At 32.2% G+C, this 17,296-nt stretch overlaps 1 protein-coding gene across 6 annotated transcripts in view; it reads right to left on the reverse strand.

The window, feature by feature from the left end:
* The window catches only part of LOC110103930, a 135,529-nt gene that overhangs the window by 30,440 nt on the left and 87,793 nt on the right, over window positions 1-17,296 (reverse strand). For all 6 annotated transcript variants that reach the window (XR_002304008.2, XR_003701372.1, XM_020832825.2 and 3 more), the window contains 13 exons: window positions 16,521-16,597; window positions 16,284-16,338; window positions 16,151-16,199; window positions 15,829-15,966; window positions 15,405-15,486; window positions 15,228-15,306; window positions 12,224-12,270; window positions 8,861-9,075; window positions 8,052-8,139; window positions 7,784-7,903; window positions 7,562-7,680; window positions 7,402-7,474; window positions 7,199-7,318 (listed from right to left, as the gene is read on the reverse strand). Coding sequence is in view for 4 of the 6 variants with exons in the window: in XM_020832825.2 (XP_020688484.1) it covers window positions 7,199-7,318; window positions 7,402-7,474; window positions 7,562-7,680; window positions 7,784-7,903; window positions 8,052-8,139; window positions 8,861-9,075; window positions 12,224-12,270; window positions 15,228-15,306; window positions 15,405-15,486; window positions 15,829-15,966; window positions 16,151-16,199; window positions 16,284-16,338; window positions 16,521-16,597 (1,262 nt within the window). In the remaining 2 variants the exon portion in view is untranslated. The remainder of the gene's footprint in view (window positions 1-7,198; window positions 7,319-7,401; window positions 7,475-7,561; window positions 7,681-7,783; window positions 7,904-8,051; window positions 8,140-8,860; window positions 9,076-12,223; window positions 12,271-15,227; window positions 15,307-15,404; window positions 15,487-15,828; window positions 15,967-16,150; window positions 16,200-16,283; window positions 16,339-16,520; window positions 16,598-17,296) is intronic.

The raw sequence follows: 17,296 nt of genomic DNA on the forward strand, positions 1-17,296 counted from the left end.
TCTACAATAAAACAAAACATATAATATCTCATAGGGACACTTAACTTAGTTATTTGGTATCCTAGGAATAACATGGGCTTTAAGTTAGTTGGAAATTTAAATTTAAAATTTGTGGGGTGTAAAGTAGATAGAAAGAGCATATCAAGAACTTATCAATTTTTTGGTCAATTATTAGTTCTTGGTTAAGTAGAAAATATAACTCAAAAGCCCTATCCATTATAAAGGCAGAGTACATAATTGTAGGAAGTTATGCTGCCCAAGTCTTGTGGTTAAAGCAATAACTTTTTTTATTTTAGATTACAAGTGTATATCATTCCCATGATGTGTTATAATAATATTATATTATGCAATATTAATAATTCAATCAAACATTCACACACTAATAATATTGACAGTAGGCACCATTTTATTATATACAATGTAATGCCTACTAAATTTGTGTGTAGTTGCACATTTTCTGACCTAGTTTATTAAGAGCAATAAAGTGAAACTTTTGCAATCAAGTCTTCTACATGTGACTACGAGTGTTCTATATGCATGAGAGTGTCTAAATCTATTCTGAAGTGCGTTCATGGGGTATATATGCATGTATATAAAATCTAGAAATTTTCCCCTAGGAGCACTACGATGCTGGGTTGGCAGCACTGTACATTTAGCTCTCTAGTGAAATTTTAAAAAATAAACTAAGTTAATAGTGTTGGGGCTGGGCGTTACGGCTTTCTACTCTCCAATGGGGAGTGTTGTGGCCCTACCTCAATTTATATAAAAATATCAAAAAAAAAATTCATTCTTATTAAATAAAATAGAAGACCCCCTTCAACTACCTCAATAAAGAGATGGAGATGTTCTAATGAGCGAAAGTTTTCTTTTCTCCCCTCTAGTCCACTTTCTACTATCATCCCAGTTCAAAAAATTATTCGTATTGAGGTATGTTACATTCTGCCTATCTCAACTTTTAAAATATAAAAATTTGGATTATTCTTGATTTAATTTATAATTTCATATTACAAAAATGAGAATAATTTTATACCCTTAAAAATTTTATTGTGCAATTTTTTATATGCTATAGATATAATAATTCTAGGCATTTAGGTAATTTTTTAAAAAAGAAATTTTGAGTGTATATAAAATATGATATTTTTAGCAAATTAAAAAATATTTTTTTTTCCCAAAAAACATGGTTATAGTATAATTAAAGCATCAAAATAATGTTCTAAATAATCTCTGATAATCTTGTGACATTCTATAATTGTGAAATTTTGATTAGTAGTTAACTCTATTTCCTATGATAAAACATTTATTGAAATTCTTAAATTTGTTTCTTTACATTTTTTTTACTATAGTACTATGTTATTTATATATATATGAGATAAAAGGACCTGAGGGGAATTTATCATTTTCTATTCTGATATTTAGACTACTTATTTGTTTACTTTTCCTATATTATCATTTAAATTTTTATAACAACAAGAAATATTCTTTTTAGTATAATAAATTATTATTAACTACTTTTAAAACCTAGTTGAATGCTTAATAAATAATTTTTTTTGAAATTTAGATCGGTAGGTGTTACTTGCTAAGTTGAGTTGTCTCACACCTATTATGTATTTAGCTTCAGGTTAGGGAAAGGGGAAAGAGCCCGTTGAGTAGACGTTGTTCTAGGTTTTGATTTGTTTGTGTCTATATAGGTATTTCTCTAGTTTTTGTGTAGTCTTGACTATTTATTTAATTATTTTATTTTAGTTGTTGCTATGTACTATATATATATATATATATATATATTGATGAGGACATCAATAGGAGATTATGGCGCATCTATCAGAGGAGGCATCGTAGATCGACGACTACGATTAGGAGTCTTTATTTTTTATGCATCTTATGTATTTCTTTTATTTATATAATAGAAGAGTTTGGGTGGCCGGTTTATGTATTTCTTTTATGTATATAATAGACTAGTTTGGGTGGCCAGTTCGATTGAACCGGCCAACACTTCCAATAAAAGTTGCGACCTCAATAGGGTCGGAGTATTTTGCAAAACATAAGGGGGCAGATGGCTAGGCGGACCGAATACACACGAAGAAGGGATTTTGAGGTTCGTTTCGCCATTTTTAGCGAATTGTTTCATTTGAGGATAAAATTTAACAACTCATTTTCATTCCTATTGCTATAGAAATAGAAATTGAGAAGGAAACACAAGAAGAAGAAAATTCTGTCGAGAGGAACGGCTGAGAGGAAAATGAGCGAAGGTTTGTTATTTTATTTAGTTTTTTCTCTGTATAAATCCTTCTCTATTTCTTCATCTAATCAATGGAAAATATTACTTGAAGACGAGGGTAGAGATTGAAAGCAGGAAGGAAAATATTTGGAAAGAATGAGGAAATAATTCGGGAATCCTTTTCTTCCAAAAGCAGAATAAGGAGCAAATGAATTATTAATTAATTTTGATTTAGATATGAATTTATATTCTTATTTTCTAATTGAAGAAATCATTATTGTAGGAAGGATTCAATTAAAGCAAGCATTGGTTTAATAATTCAATAGAGAAGGAAATTTTAAGGAAGGAAGAGAAAACTACTGTGAGTTAATGTTATAGAAGGAATCAATTATTGTTGAGGCATTCAAATTTGAATTTAATATAAATTAATTATTATTTTATGGTGAACAGTTCTCAATACAAGACAAATATTGGAAGAGGAGAATCAAAGTGGGTAAATTATGTAATTTCATGATTTTTATTTTATGCATACAATCTTTTAAATATTTGATTAATTGCATAGATTACGAATGTTGAGAATATAGATATCTCATGATTTTAAAGTCTTTTAATAAATTTCATTTATTGTAAACGTTTAAAAGTTTTATTAAAGTGAAAGATATTGACTATAGTATGTAAGAGATGCAATATGATGATAAAATGAAAAGGGGAAAATGAAAAATCAAAATGAAAGACAAAAGTCATATATATGTGTAGAAATAAAACAAATGTAAAAGTGAAAAGGAAAATGCATTGCAAATTACAGGAGTTTACCCTTGCATAGTACTGGCTGGGGAAGCTACGTACCCGTGCACATTAAAAGTGAAAAGGAAAAGGAAATGATTGTACCTCAATTGGTACATTTAGACGGTGCTACTATATAAATAGAAATGGTGAAATGGATATACTAAGGAATTGAACGTTAAACCTTTTAAAAGAAATGCCAAAATAGAAATGGATAGCTATGACTGTATACCAAGAAAAAGGTCTTATGTGTGATAAAATTTAAAATGCCAAAAAAATATGTGTATCGATTTGATATTAAGAGAAAGAAAGCTGTATGTATTATATTAATAAATCTATTTAACTATTTTATGATTTTCAATGGTTACCCACTGAGTTTACTCTGTAAACTCATTCCATTAAATAAATGTTTTCAGGTAAGATTCCAAAGTTCTAAGAAATGGTCGAAAGAAAAGAGCTCGTCTATAGAAGACAGCGTGCAAATGGCAATAAGTAATTTATGATTTAATATAGATGTTATATTAGAGAAAATTTATGTTAGTGGCTCTTGAATTGAATGGAGAAAAAAAATTATGTTGTATTTGCTTATGAATTGAAATGTTTTGATCCTACTGTCAAACTTTTAGTTCCCGTCTCGTTAAATCGAGCTCCGGGCCAGGTCGTGATAATTTATGTTTTAGTTTTTACCATTGTACCCTTGAGAGGGATTAGCTTGTGTTGTAGCCCATAGGGCATTTTAGTCTTTGCATCTCTTTTTTTTATTTTAAGACCTATATGTAAAGGTATTCACTATAGTATGAGGTTAATGATTGATTAATAAAATTTCAGCACTTGTTCCTTTTCTTTATTGTGAGCTCTTGAGAGAAGAGAGAACCCTAGGAGAGGGCCAAGCAATACTGGTCAGCCGCCGATAAAGGTTAGGCTCGCGGTTCATGTCCGTTCTATTTCTTATTTCCCCTTCCTCCTCCCTATACCACCGACAACCCACATTCCCCTTTCAAATTCCGGCCAAAACTCCCTCCCTCCACCCAAACCTCTCCTGTCTTTCCCATTATGTTTTCTACAATTAATCTCTCGAATCAATCACCCACTTTTAATTTCAGAAATCTGAAATTAACTTAGCCTTTTTCAAGTTTCGGCTGACCACCCCAAGGCTCTCCCCTCTCCCCTACACCTCCCCTCTCATGCTTGTTACATCGTCAAAGAAGAAGACAACCAATCCCCTTGGCCTCCCTTTTCATGAATGGTCGATCCCGAGCACGATCATGGATTCGTGTATGATCTTCAAGGATGAGTAGATATTCTCCGGTCTCCCTTCTTCAACCTCAGCTTGGAGATCAACCACACCGTCGACGACTACGTCGACCGAATTCTTTTCACTTTGACGATCACCATCCACGAGCACAAAATCTTTGGACAGTGGTGGTTATTCAACATCCACCAACTTCTTCCCCTCCGGCAAGGTTATCCTTGGGCTATACTATAGGCGTCTTTGGTGATATCTTTTAGTTTGCTGAAATTATTCTCCCGTTAAAACAACTTCAAGAGTGAAAATGAGGGGAACTCAAGGTGAAATTTCTATTTGTTAAACGGTATATTTTTTTTACTTATGCATTTAGCTTTACTATTACCTTGTTGTTATTTTTAATTGGCCTTCTAATCTCACTAGCAACAGCATGCTAAAGCAAAACAAGAACTAAGAAATTCTAGAATCTAATCTTGTGAAACATTAATTTTAAAAATAGCAAGCTTAACAACTTTTTATTAAATTCTTTCCATTCCTTTAATGTTTCACATCACATATAGTATTTTCTTCTAATTCCTTAAATATTTTCACCATTTTGTTGAATAACTTCCATTAATAATACATTGCCCAAGCATGAGGATTCAAATTTAGAGCACAGATAGGCATAACCCTTAAAAATACTAGATTCAATAATTTTCTACTGAAAGTTGAACCAAAATAACCCAAGTTTACCAACCTTTATCGAAATTCTATTTTTTATGCTTTCTACACATAGTCTTTTCTATCGAATGGGGCAGTTGCTGTTGAAAGATGATGTCTAAAGACGCAAATGACAATCAGATATAACACCATAAATAAATGAAGCAACTAACATTTTCCAATAATAAAGCAGGGGTGTGGCTTCGGCCTATAAGGAGGTCAGGCCAGGAGGAAGAGATCGGGTGGAGTGAAGTGCGGTTGGCAGAGGCAAGGTCGAATGAAATACGCGAGCAAGTCAAGATCGTCAAATGGTAGGATTGGGTCGGATGGGTTGTGAGTCGGGTAAGAGCTTGAATGCGAGGAAGATTAGAGAGAGAAAGCAGAGAGTGTACATTGACTTCTCACAACAACAGAGAGTGTTCGACTGGGAGATGGAGGATAGTACTGGAGAGTTCAACCAAACAGCACGTGAAGAAACGTGAACAAGAGGCAGACGGAAGAGAGTTCAGAGAGGAGTGGTTTTGCATGAGGAAGAAGAACCGAGAGCTCGTTTTCATTCTCATTTTATTAATGAGAACGGGAGTGCACACGGGAAATAGGAGAGTGTGGGAAGAGGCGGTTCAGCGCCACATGTATAGGGAATGGGTGGCCGAATTGCAGAGATTTGAAAAGGATTTTGTACAATATTGATAATAGGATATGATATTTTAAACATATAATTATATAATAATATAATTATAATTAATATCTTATTATTATTATAAATTATTTTAAATTGATATAAATTGATCATTGCACTCCCACATTCCTCGTGCGTCTCGATTCGCATGCATCACCATGAAATTCATGTCGATTTCACAATTTTGCTTGTGCAAGATGGCCCAAAAAATTTTACAATCATTCTTAGGTTTTTTCGACGTTATGGACACAACGACGAAATCTGTTTCATGAACAGACACTGTTTGGCAATGTTGTGCAACATAACGTTAATAAACAGTCAATTTTGAACGTCTTCACTTAATTTGATAGTGAGGGACCCCCCTTTGGCTAAATTCGATGCTCTCATTGCAATAGTGTGATCCATTCGACGATCAAAAGCCATTTGAGCACTTAAGTGAAGTGTCGCGTTTGCAAAAAGTTGAGCTCGTCGATCGTCGCCTTTGCTCGCACTGATTTGTAGATGTGTGGAAGTCAACAATATATTGGGAGGCATTTGACTCCACAAAATCAAATAGGGGATAGACCAATTTAATAGGACTATGACTCAAATAAAGACCAACTTAGTGATGACAGTGTAAATGATTTTTGAGTTGTTGCAAATTATTTCAGCTTTCTTTAGGAATTAAATATGGATGAGTAAGGATTAGAGAAAGAAGAAATTTGGAGTTAAACTTGATTTTATATGATATTTTTATGCAATTCTCATATTTTATGTTGTTATGCTCTTGTAATATTTGGATTTCAATTCTATTTCACATAATTTATCACTTGCCACTTTACGTCTTGTGTAATTTTTTATTTTATATGTATGTTAATTTGTTTTACTTCATAATTCAAGAGAAAATTAATATGTCATTCTTTAACATATTATTTGAGTATTATATAAAAATTTACTTTTAACATTTATTTTCAAGTTACACAAAATTTGGATTTTGAGACTTACACCTCAGAATGCCTTGAGGTTTATGCCTCACTTTATGAATAAAAAATCCAATCTTGCAATTTTAAAGCTTGTAATAAACATTAGGTTGATTGGACATTTTATAGTTGAACCTGATTTTTTTACACAATTTGAAACTCCTAATCAAAGAAGTCAATAACAAAGAGCATGAAAATTATGAAAAGATGGATAAAACAAAAGTAAAGTTCAGAAAAATAACCTCAAGCCTCACGCTTAAATAAAAGACATTGCATTCTAGAAGAGTTTCAAGTTTCCCAGTTTCTTTAATATAACTTATGCTTCCACTTATAATTCCAGCCCGACAATCCACATTCAGGCAGTATAATTATCAATAATAAACTAACTATATTATGTGCTTAAACAAGCCAGACAAAAAATTGGTTAAAAATGACTTTGATGTCCAAAAGTTATAAAATGATTCAAATACCCAATGAAAAATAAAATGCAAATTTTTTGCTTTCATCACGTGTTAAGCAGGTTAAAAAAACAAATAAAAATGTACCATCATATATATGAAAAAACAATTAGATGAAATCTGATGGTCATATAGAGATTAAGCAATAACTATTATTACCTTCTTCAGGCTACAGAGATAGTTGCAAACACCATCTGGCCCAACCTTGCGGAGCAGATCAATTGAAACAGACGCAACACTACTGGCTGGAACTCTCCCCTTTGTTTTCTCTTCAACCCACTAAGTAAAATTCTAAAATATAAGCCTCCTCACTCCTTGTAGCGTTTAAAAACCTCTAAAATAGGAAGAAAGAAAGCTAATACCTCTTTGAGGTCAGATGATTTGTAGCCAAAAGAAGCATCTTTAGAAAACTCTGTTTCCCCAGCAGGAACAAGCCTATGGTGGCAAATACCCGTTGACAATTTCAATATTCACATCACAATGAAGTTCTCTCTGTATGAAGATTTAAGATTTACTGTTAACCTTTCAGAATCGGCAACATAGTGGATATCATCAATGGTGTATCGCCCTCCTTGAAGGAAGAAAGGACAGATGATCCATGCATCCATTTCACCTAACACTGAAACTGCAGCATCTGCTTCCTGTAGGAATCAATTCTCAGTTCCAAAAATAAGATAGATCAAAACTTTCAAGAGAGATTGATCAAATAGGCAAAAGCAGGCCATAAAATGATGGTGTACTCGCCTCAGGAAAGTGACCTCGGAGGGTAGAATCGCCTCTAAGAACTACTGTATAATTTATACCTTCAATTGTTTTAGAGGCAGTATCAACATTCTTACAGATTTCTTTGGTCAATGAGACAGCCTGAAAATTATCAACAACATCTACTCTTAAACAAGCAAAATACTTGGAATTCATAACTAATAATCTGGGGAATATTATAAATACTCCGTAAAACAGACAGAAGAGGATAATCTGAAACAGGAAATTTTAACTAAAAGGAATTCTCTACCTTTTCAGTGCTAAGAGAACGAGAGTTGGTTAAAATAAAGAAACATTTAGGTTTCTGGCTGAATTGCTTTGCCAGCGTATCAACACCCCTGCATATGTAATAATTCACTAGCATCATTGACAATATGTGCCTCGCAGTGGTAAGTAAGAAACTGCTTTGTGGTTAAATGAATGTTTTGTTCATTTTAATTAACAAGTAATTTAGTTTAAAACACAGCTTACAGCAGATAATACATGAGCCATTTTAATGAGAGAGAGTACATAACGTAGTTCTATAGCAGAAGGGGGGACCAGAAAAGGAGAGAAAATGGAGGAGAAATCAGGAGGTGACAGTAATAAGCATGAGGAAAATCCTACAAGAGAATGAATTCTAAGGGGGGAAGCTAAAAGAAAACTCTTGTTTATTCCATCTTCAATTATGACTACGGCTTCGTTTGGGACGACTTTCTTTCTCTTCTTGGGACGACTTTCTTTCTCTTCAATTAAAATTTTTATACTAATTGAAAGTCGTCCCAAACGAAGCCTAAATTACAAGACACTTGGTCTATTTATAGGAATAGGCCTTATTTAAAATGACTAAACAATCCTAAACAAATATGAAAAAATCCAAATAAATTCTAAATGACAAAGGATCATTTTACCAATTAGAGAATAAAAAAAACTGCATTAAAAAAAATGAATACGCATTTTGATAAAAATAAGACATAATTAATATTAATTAGTAAGATTTAAGTATATTGCATTGCACCAGTATTGTATGGTAAATGATATACTATCACAATATATAAACTAAAAGGTTGGGTCAATTACCATTCTGTCAGAACTTCAATATCATGAACAGTTTGAGTACCGGTAGGATCATCATCCAAAACTACTAAAACTTGTGAACTACTTTGTAATTGCGCTGCAATAAGATCTTCAGTTGGATCCTCTGGCCATTCTGAAGGAAGAAGCCTACGTAGATCATCTTTGCTAACAGGAGATATTCTGCCTTCAACTTTAACTCCTGTTAGTGTTTCATAAACCTGAGACATTATCAAACATAAGAAGAAAATTAATGTTAAGAGGATTAAAAATTCAGCAGCATGCATAAAGTGACAATGAATCTAAAAGCATAAAAGGTCAGTTGATTTGAAGGATAACTTTAAACTTAACACTCCCATCACTAAAAACAAAAGGGTAGAAGTTAGAACTCATTGGATAAGAACAACAACGGGTAGATTGTAATGTCAAAATATAGAGGTTTACATGGATTAAACTCGTAATATTTCAATGGATATGCCATATGTATACAGTAACCATTACATACATACATATATATATACATATACATACATATGTATATATACATATATATATATATATATATATATATATATTAAAGTGGGCTGCTGCATCTGATGGGGATTAGATAGCCATAAAAGATATATTTTTTTATTTTAATTATATATGAATATGTGTGTGTATAGTTTTGAGTTTTTTTTTTTTAAATAAAAAAGGACAAAAAGATGTGAATTGACCATCACACAATTTCTAGTTCCTCGTGTGTCATGATGCACATGAGCAAAATTTACACTTCAACTTGCATGACAACAATTGCAATATGAGTCTCTTTTTTGGGTATTTTCAACATTCTGATGGGTTGGCAAAGCCCGTTTCTCAAATGAACGATGTTCGGGGGACTTCACACGTCTAGTTCACAGATCGTCATTTTTAATCGAATTGCACACGATTAGTTCTTCTTTGGTAAATTTGACGTTACGGGTGCATCGATGCAATCTATTTTGTGAATGCATGACGTATGAGCTATGATGCACAGACACGAACACGGTGAAACGAACACATCAATTATTGAAAATATAGTATGAATTATAATTGAAATATACATGTTTCTTCTACCTCGCATCATAACCGTTGAAATATACATGAATTATATAACAAGAGAATTACCAACATGTCGTTGGACATGTTTCTTCGACCTCACATCAGTGTGCTTTTGTTGAAGTAGTTTAGTATTCATTATTCTTTTGTCATGACCCGGCCCGGATGCTCGATCTAACGAGACGGGTACGAAAAATTGGATGATAAAATTCATTAAACATTATACCACTTCTTCATTTGTATTGAAGAGCCACTAAAACACAAAATGTAAATTACCTGTTGTCATTTGCACGTTGTCTTCTATAAACGAAATCTTCTCTTTCAGCCATCTCTTTTCTTTTGGGGACTTACCTGAAACATTTAAATTCGTGGATTGAGTTTATTAAGTAAACTCAGTGAGTAATTATTAAAATAATCATTATAATTATTCTTTAATAGGCATCATAACATTTCTTAATATTAATTCATTATTTTCAATAATTTATACATCTCCGGACATTTTCTTTTAAAACAATTTAAAACTTTAATATTTCATTTATATTTCCTTTTCCCATTTGATTTGCATAGGAGTACCATCTCAAAGTACCCAAAGGTAAAACCTTTTTCATTTATTTCTTTTTCCATTTCCATGACATTTTCCTTTTTACGTGCACGAGTATGGCATCCCCAGCCAGTACCATAAGGGGGTGAACTCCTGTAGTTTTCAATACCTTTTCCTTTTTACATTGTATGTATTATATCCATGCATATATAACTTTTTGCTTCCCTTTTTTCAATTTTCCCTTTTAAATTCTCATTTTCATCCTTATTGTTACCATTACATAAAGCATATCTTACATGTATCTCTATAAATATTACCTTTCATTTTCATAAACTTTCAAACCTTTATAGCGGATGAATTTGTTCTTAAGACTATAAAATCATAAGATATTTATACCTTCAACATTTTATAATAAAAAAATTAATCAATTACTTAGAAGATTGCAACCATGAATAAAATCATAAAATAATATAATTTACCCACTTTGAACTTTTTAGGCCTTCGATGCTTGATATAACCTTGAATCAATTTCCTTCCTTGTTGAATTCTCGCGGGATCAACTCTTACGACTTGATTTCTCCCTTCCTAAAACTCTAAATTCATACAATAACTTTCATATAAAAATAATATTTTGATTCAATAACAAAATAACAATAAAAACTTTATAAGAAGATTCACTTACAATTACGAATGGGAACTTCTCAAACTCTCAAAATCCTTCCTCTCGCAAATTCCTTTTTCTTCATTTCAATCTCTTCCTTATCCTTCAAGAAACATATCGCTCACTTTAAACAAAGTAAAAGAATAAAATTTATACAAAAATCCGTAAGAAAAATCCAACAACCTTTTTCCTTTTCTTTCCTCGGTCGTTTCTCTCGTTCTTGAAATTCCTCCCAATTTAGCACTTCTATAACGATAAGAATGAAAATGAATGATTCATTCTTATCCTCGAAGGAAATCTTTTGCTAAAATTGGAAAACGGAACTCACCTCGCTCTCGCACGAAGCCCTCGTATATATATATATATATATATATATATATATATCAATTGTTATATTGCTACTCTAAGCCCAAATAAATCTTCAAATTATTCACTCGCATGTCTTATGTGATAGTAAAAAATTTCATTCTTGTTTTTGGATGACTATTATGCTTGCATCATACTCCTTTCCATTGCATATTTAGGGTATAGGGTAAACCACGATAGGCACCGAAGTTATGATTTAAAAGCAACCTACCATGGTTATGGAACAAACTTTACTAGCCTCCAACCTAGCCATGTCCTTGAGCCTATTATGCAACATAATCTTAAAACATGTATATTTCAATGCGGGAATTGCCATATCATTCAAGCCAAAAATTAAAATTAAAAATGAAAAGCGGATGGACAACTGTAAAAGTTCAAATGAATTTAGACAAAGAAACATGAGGTGCATATGGTTTAGCAAGCTTTCCCTGGAAAACAATAATCATAACAAACCTCTTCTGCACCGATTAAAAGAGAAGGAAAATAAATAAATAAATTTCTTCACTCACTACTTGTTATGTACTATGCAAAGAAATTATGATGAAAAGGGTGCAGACGATTATGATGATACCCCTGTTCAGACATTAGAACAAACATCATATACACATCGGAGAGATCATAAAGATGAATAACAAAACTTCATTAACATCAACGAGAATACATAAGCAAATCTAGAAAAATAAACTCGGAAAGAAAACTGATAGGAGTGCATAGAGGATCATACCTTTACTACTGCAGCATCATCATATCGACCCCAACCAGAAGCAGAAGCTGATAATTAAGCAAATAAAAATTATGTCCACAAATAAGTCATTAGTTAGAAATTTGCATCAAGGCAACAATTCTTGAAGTATGCCAGTTTTACTCGCGCTAATATACAAATTATAACCGAAAAGAAATAAATATGCTATGTTGTATTTTCTCCAAAGTAAGCAGATTTCTACAAAGAAAAACTCTCAATTGTCACCTAATGACATCAAGTACGATAATAGTATATAAATACAACTAACCTATTTTTTTATGATTCTAATACTCACCCTCAAGTTGGAGTATATCGATCACATGTCCTAAGCTTATTACAAAAAATCTTATTCGAGGATCTCAAAAAGACTTGGTATAATGGTAGGAATTAAGGACCTTAGGGAGGTTTTTAATGGTAGGAATTATGATTTTTCGAAAAAAAAAATTATTTTCAGAATTTTTAAATTAAATAAATCTGAAAATAGAAATCCTAATTATTAAATGCATAATGGGGAAGTTTTGAAATGCAATTGAACTGAAAATAATGAAAATCATGCTACAAAAATTAGGGATTTTGAATAAATCCGAAAATTAAATAAATTTTAAATTGAATTAGGAATTGTTGAGGGTTCAAATTGAATAGATTATGGATGTAAATAAAAGTAGGAATGTTTAAATGTTAAGGATTTATTAAATCCAAAAATAAAGAGTTATTTATTTATTTAATAAAATTATAGAAGGTATCATGATTAAAGAAATTGTATTAGTGTTTTGCTGCTTCACTTAAACTTAGGTGTCGATTATAAAGGGACGCCTCGAGCGTAAGCGGCGTCGTTGAAGTCTATTGTGCTTTTGAGGTAGTTATTCATACCTCTTTTAAGTTCGAAGTTTCTCTTTAAATGCTAAAATTTCATATGCTTTAATATTTTATTTTAGTTAAAAGTTTTATGGGCATATACGTGAAAAGGTTGGAGTAGCTCCAGTAGAAGATAAGATTAGTAGAGAAAGTCGCCTTAGATGGTTTGGTCACATAAAACGGCGGCCTTGCGATGACCCGGTGCTCGACAGGGTTTGAATTGGATTGATTTGATTTAAATTAAATTAATTTGATTCAATTTAATTAAATCGGGGTTCGATTTGAGTCAATTTCGTCTCGACGACATTCGATTGGGTCGATCGAGCACGATCGAGTCTAGTTGGGCTCGATCGGGGTCGGTTTGATACGAAAATATTCGTCAACAGACCCCACGTAGTGGGATAAAGGCTTGATGTTGTTGTTGTTGTTGTTGTTAAAAGTTTTATGTTAATTATTTAGAATTCATACTGCAACACGCATGTATTCCCTTTTAGAATTATTTAGTTATAACATGTAAAATTTTAGGAGAACATTTGAGCATGAAACAATATTAGACAAGCATGAAACATTATCAGACAAGCATATATGAACTCATGAATGATTTAATTTCTATGATAAGCATTGAATGATTGAATGTGCATGATGATACAAAGTATCAACTAGTAAATGATTCTTCGGAGCAAAAATGGTAAAGGACTTCTCGGAGCAATTGGTAAAGGACTTTTCGGAGTAAATGAAATGAAATGTTTGTTTGGCCAAATTTGATTATGTACCAAATCAGTACAAAAATATTGGTACTTCCGAGACGGGTGTATAAAACTAAAACTAAGTATTATATACTTCTATGCATATAAGAATAAGAAAGGAAGAAGTTAAGCAAAAGAATTGAAAAATGACAAGTTATGATATGAGAAGTTATGATTGTATGTTATGATTAAAGAAAAACAGGCATTCAAAATGATATATGGAATATGCTCAAGTAAGATCAATTTTTGACATTATAATACATCGTCATTTCCTCAAAGTTATCTCAGTTTGGTCATATGAAGATTTCACGGCATAATATTTCTTCTTTCTTTGCCTTATGAATTTAATTGAAATATTTATTACCTGTTGAGCATTAGCTCATTCTTGTTAGTGGGAATGATTTTCAAGAGAACCTGTTAAGGACTGATGCCGGATAGACCTATTACATACCAGCGTAGAACAGTTCAAGGAAACATGTTCTTTTATAGTTATGTTATGTAATGTGTTAGTTGATGTGTCATGGAATACTGTAGTGTTTCATTTTATGTTTTGAGAGATTATATGTTTTGATGTAATAGAGATATTTGAATTGGAAGTTTAGTGGCTCTTTCCTATATTTTGTAGATGGATGATTATCTTGTTTATGATAATTGTAAAATGAAAGTATTAAGTTTTTGTGACTATCGTATGACCGTCAGTTCCCGACCTGTTAAATCAAGCTAACCGGGCTGGGTCGTGACAATGTCAATGCCTATCATCCACAACATCAAGCCTATCGCCACCAATCTAGTTGCCATTACCATCTTCCATGATATCAAACATGTAGTTGCCAACCTAAGACCCGACTTATGCCTCCACTATCATATTGCGACTGTGAGCTAATTAACATTGCTACCATCTCCAAACTTGTTGCTCAAAATTTGCAAGCCCGATCCAATCACTATTGTTACCCTAACTCTGCTGCTTTTCTCATCCTTGACCTTGCCATTATAGAGAAGAGAGAGAGAGGAGACTATTTTCATTATATTTGAAATGCATCCTAACAAATAAAAAAATCACCACATTGACTAAGATCCAACCAAACAGCTTATCCAAATCAAAATACATCACATTCCCTCTACTTTACATTTCTAAATTACATGTATTTTAAATGCATACAACCAAATAGTCATTAAAAGAAAACAAAATACAATGGTAAAACTCATAGTGCTTATCACTTTCTATGCTTTCGATAAGCGCGCAATTTCAAATTTTCATCACAACATTATTACAACCAACTTGAATTCACTGTCATTCAAGGACAAAAGAAGTACACACAACAACGGAATAATAAACCGAAAAGTTAGTGCTATGTTGAATAAAACAATAGCAATTTTTCTCTCACCTGATACAAATATTTGATATGCAATGCTTGAGATAAGATGAGATATCTTAAGTTTGGAACTTTCATAGGATACAATACCCTGAGAGCAAAAAAAGAAGAGATACCATAAATATTAACAGTTTATTTTTCAAGGAGTAATGCTTCATTCCCCAAATAAATCCACACTTAAAATCATACAAGGTCCTTGACAAAGATATCAACGGCTGATAATGGAGTGTAGTCATTTTCTAACATGTGTGGTACACGATTACCGAACATCCTGCAAGGAAATATCAACGTAAAGTATATATAGAGCATTATGAAATTTAGAGATTTACTACATAGAAATCCTGCTTTCAAAATGGAAGTGACACATTAAACAAGCTTAATATGCACATGCATACCATCTATAGCAGAGAGGAAAGCCATCAGGTTACAAAGAGATTAAAAACAATAAAAATGAAATTCTCTTTTAGCAGATTATTAGATAAAAAATAGGCATGATCAAAACAAATATTTAGAGAGAAATTTATTTAAAAATCATCAAAATAGCCTTGATGTTCAACATGGTTTATGAAAAACGGATACCTTTATAAGGAAAAATACAAGACAGTATACTTACCATGAATAACCACTAGCATTTTTAAGAACTTCAAACAACACTTTTGTCTTCAAACCTAATCGAGCTGCAAATGCCATTGCTTCAGCAGCTGCAACTATATGAACGCCGGCAAGCAATTGATTAACCATTTTTATGGAACTGTGGAGAAAAACAACAGTATAAATTCCTCTCAATTAACAAACTCCACTATTTGGCAAAATTTACTCTGACCACTCCAAATGCTAGCAAGATGAAAGGTTTAGAGATCACAATAAATATATGAAAAAAAATTCAAGAATAGGCCCAATAATAAACACTACCAACCCAGGGTTAAACTGAATACCTCGCAGCACCACATCCCCCTTTCAGTATATAGAGCTTCTCACTTAATGCTGACAAAAGGATGAGAATAATTTCAATAACAGTTATAGAAGTAGTCTTTTTCACAACCCTTCAGGTAACTATACTAGTATTACCCGAAAGAACCGAACCGGCAAAGTGAAGGGCTTCATCTGTGCCTGAAGCCATTATCTGTGAGAAGAAAGTAATAAAAAAACAGCTTGGATCTCTCGGCAGAATTTAATTTAATTTTTTTAAAAAAACATTCAAGTTCAGAGGCATACATGCACCAAAAATAAAAAAATTAATGGAGAGGTAAATAATTATATTTTCGTTCTAATTGACATGAAATCTACAGTGCAGTAAATTCTAACCGTAAGTGTTCCCTCTGCTGCCCTTTTGACACCACCAGATACAGGAGCATCTACTAATTTTATATCCCTATCTTCATCTGCAATAAATTGCTTGAACTAAAAACATTGAACTTATAAATTAATTAATAAATAAAAGAACACCACATAATAATTGGTTCATATTTTAATATTAAAAATTTAAAAGGTGAGTACTAGGTGCACAAGCTTTGTGAAATAGTTCATGGGCCAATGGTCAAAAGGAGATCATTTCTCCATAGTCATGAACTAAAGCAATATAATCTTTGTTATATCATTCATTCTTCTCAAAAACATTAAAAAAAAGGGTACAAGTGTCCCAAAAAATGTAAGTTCCTGGGTTTATAATGGACCATCAAAGGCACCTTTGGAATCTCTACTCACCATGATAATTGCAGCTAACTTCTTTGATGATGTGGCATACTTAGGATTTATTTCAGGAGTTTTAGTAGTGAGGACTTTTTTTTAACTAAAGCATAATTTTATGACCCAAAAATAATATAGTAATAAGGACAATTGTAAAACATTTCTTGAAAAATAATATTATTTAAGACAAAATAAAGATAACATGATTGCCAAGGATAAAAAAGCCTTAAGAAAATTAGGAAAACTAAAAAAATAACCATTTAAAAAAAAGAAAGAAACCAGAAAGCTTGTTGGATATGCAACAACAACAATAACAAGCCTTTATCCCACTATGTCGTGTTGGCTGCAAGAATCCTTTTTCTCCATTGTGCCCTGTTAAGAGCCAAATTCTCACC

Source organism: Dendrobium catenatum, unplaced genomic scaffold, assembly GCF_001605985.2.
Source record: "Dendrobium catenatum unplaced genomic scaffold, ASM160598v2 fragScaff_scaffold_756, whole genome shotgun sequence".
In the NCBI taxonomy this organism is placed as follows: Eukaryota; Viridiplantae; Streptophyta; class Magnoliopsida; order Asparagales; family Orchidaceae; genus Dendrobium; species Dendrobium catenatum.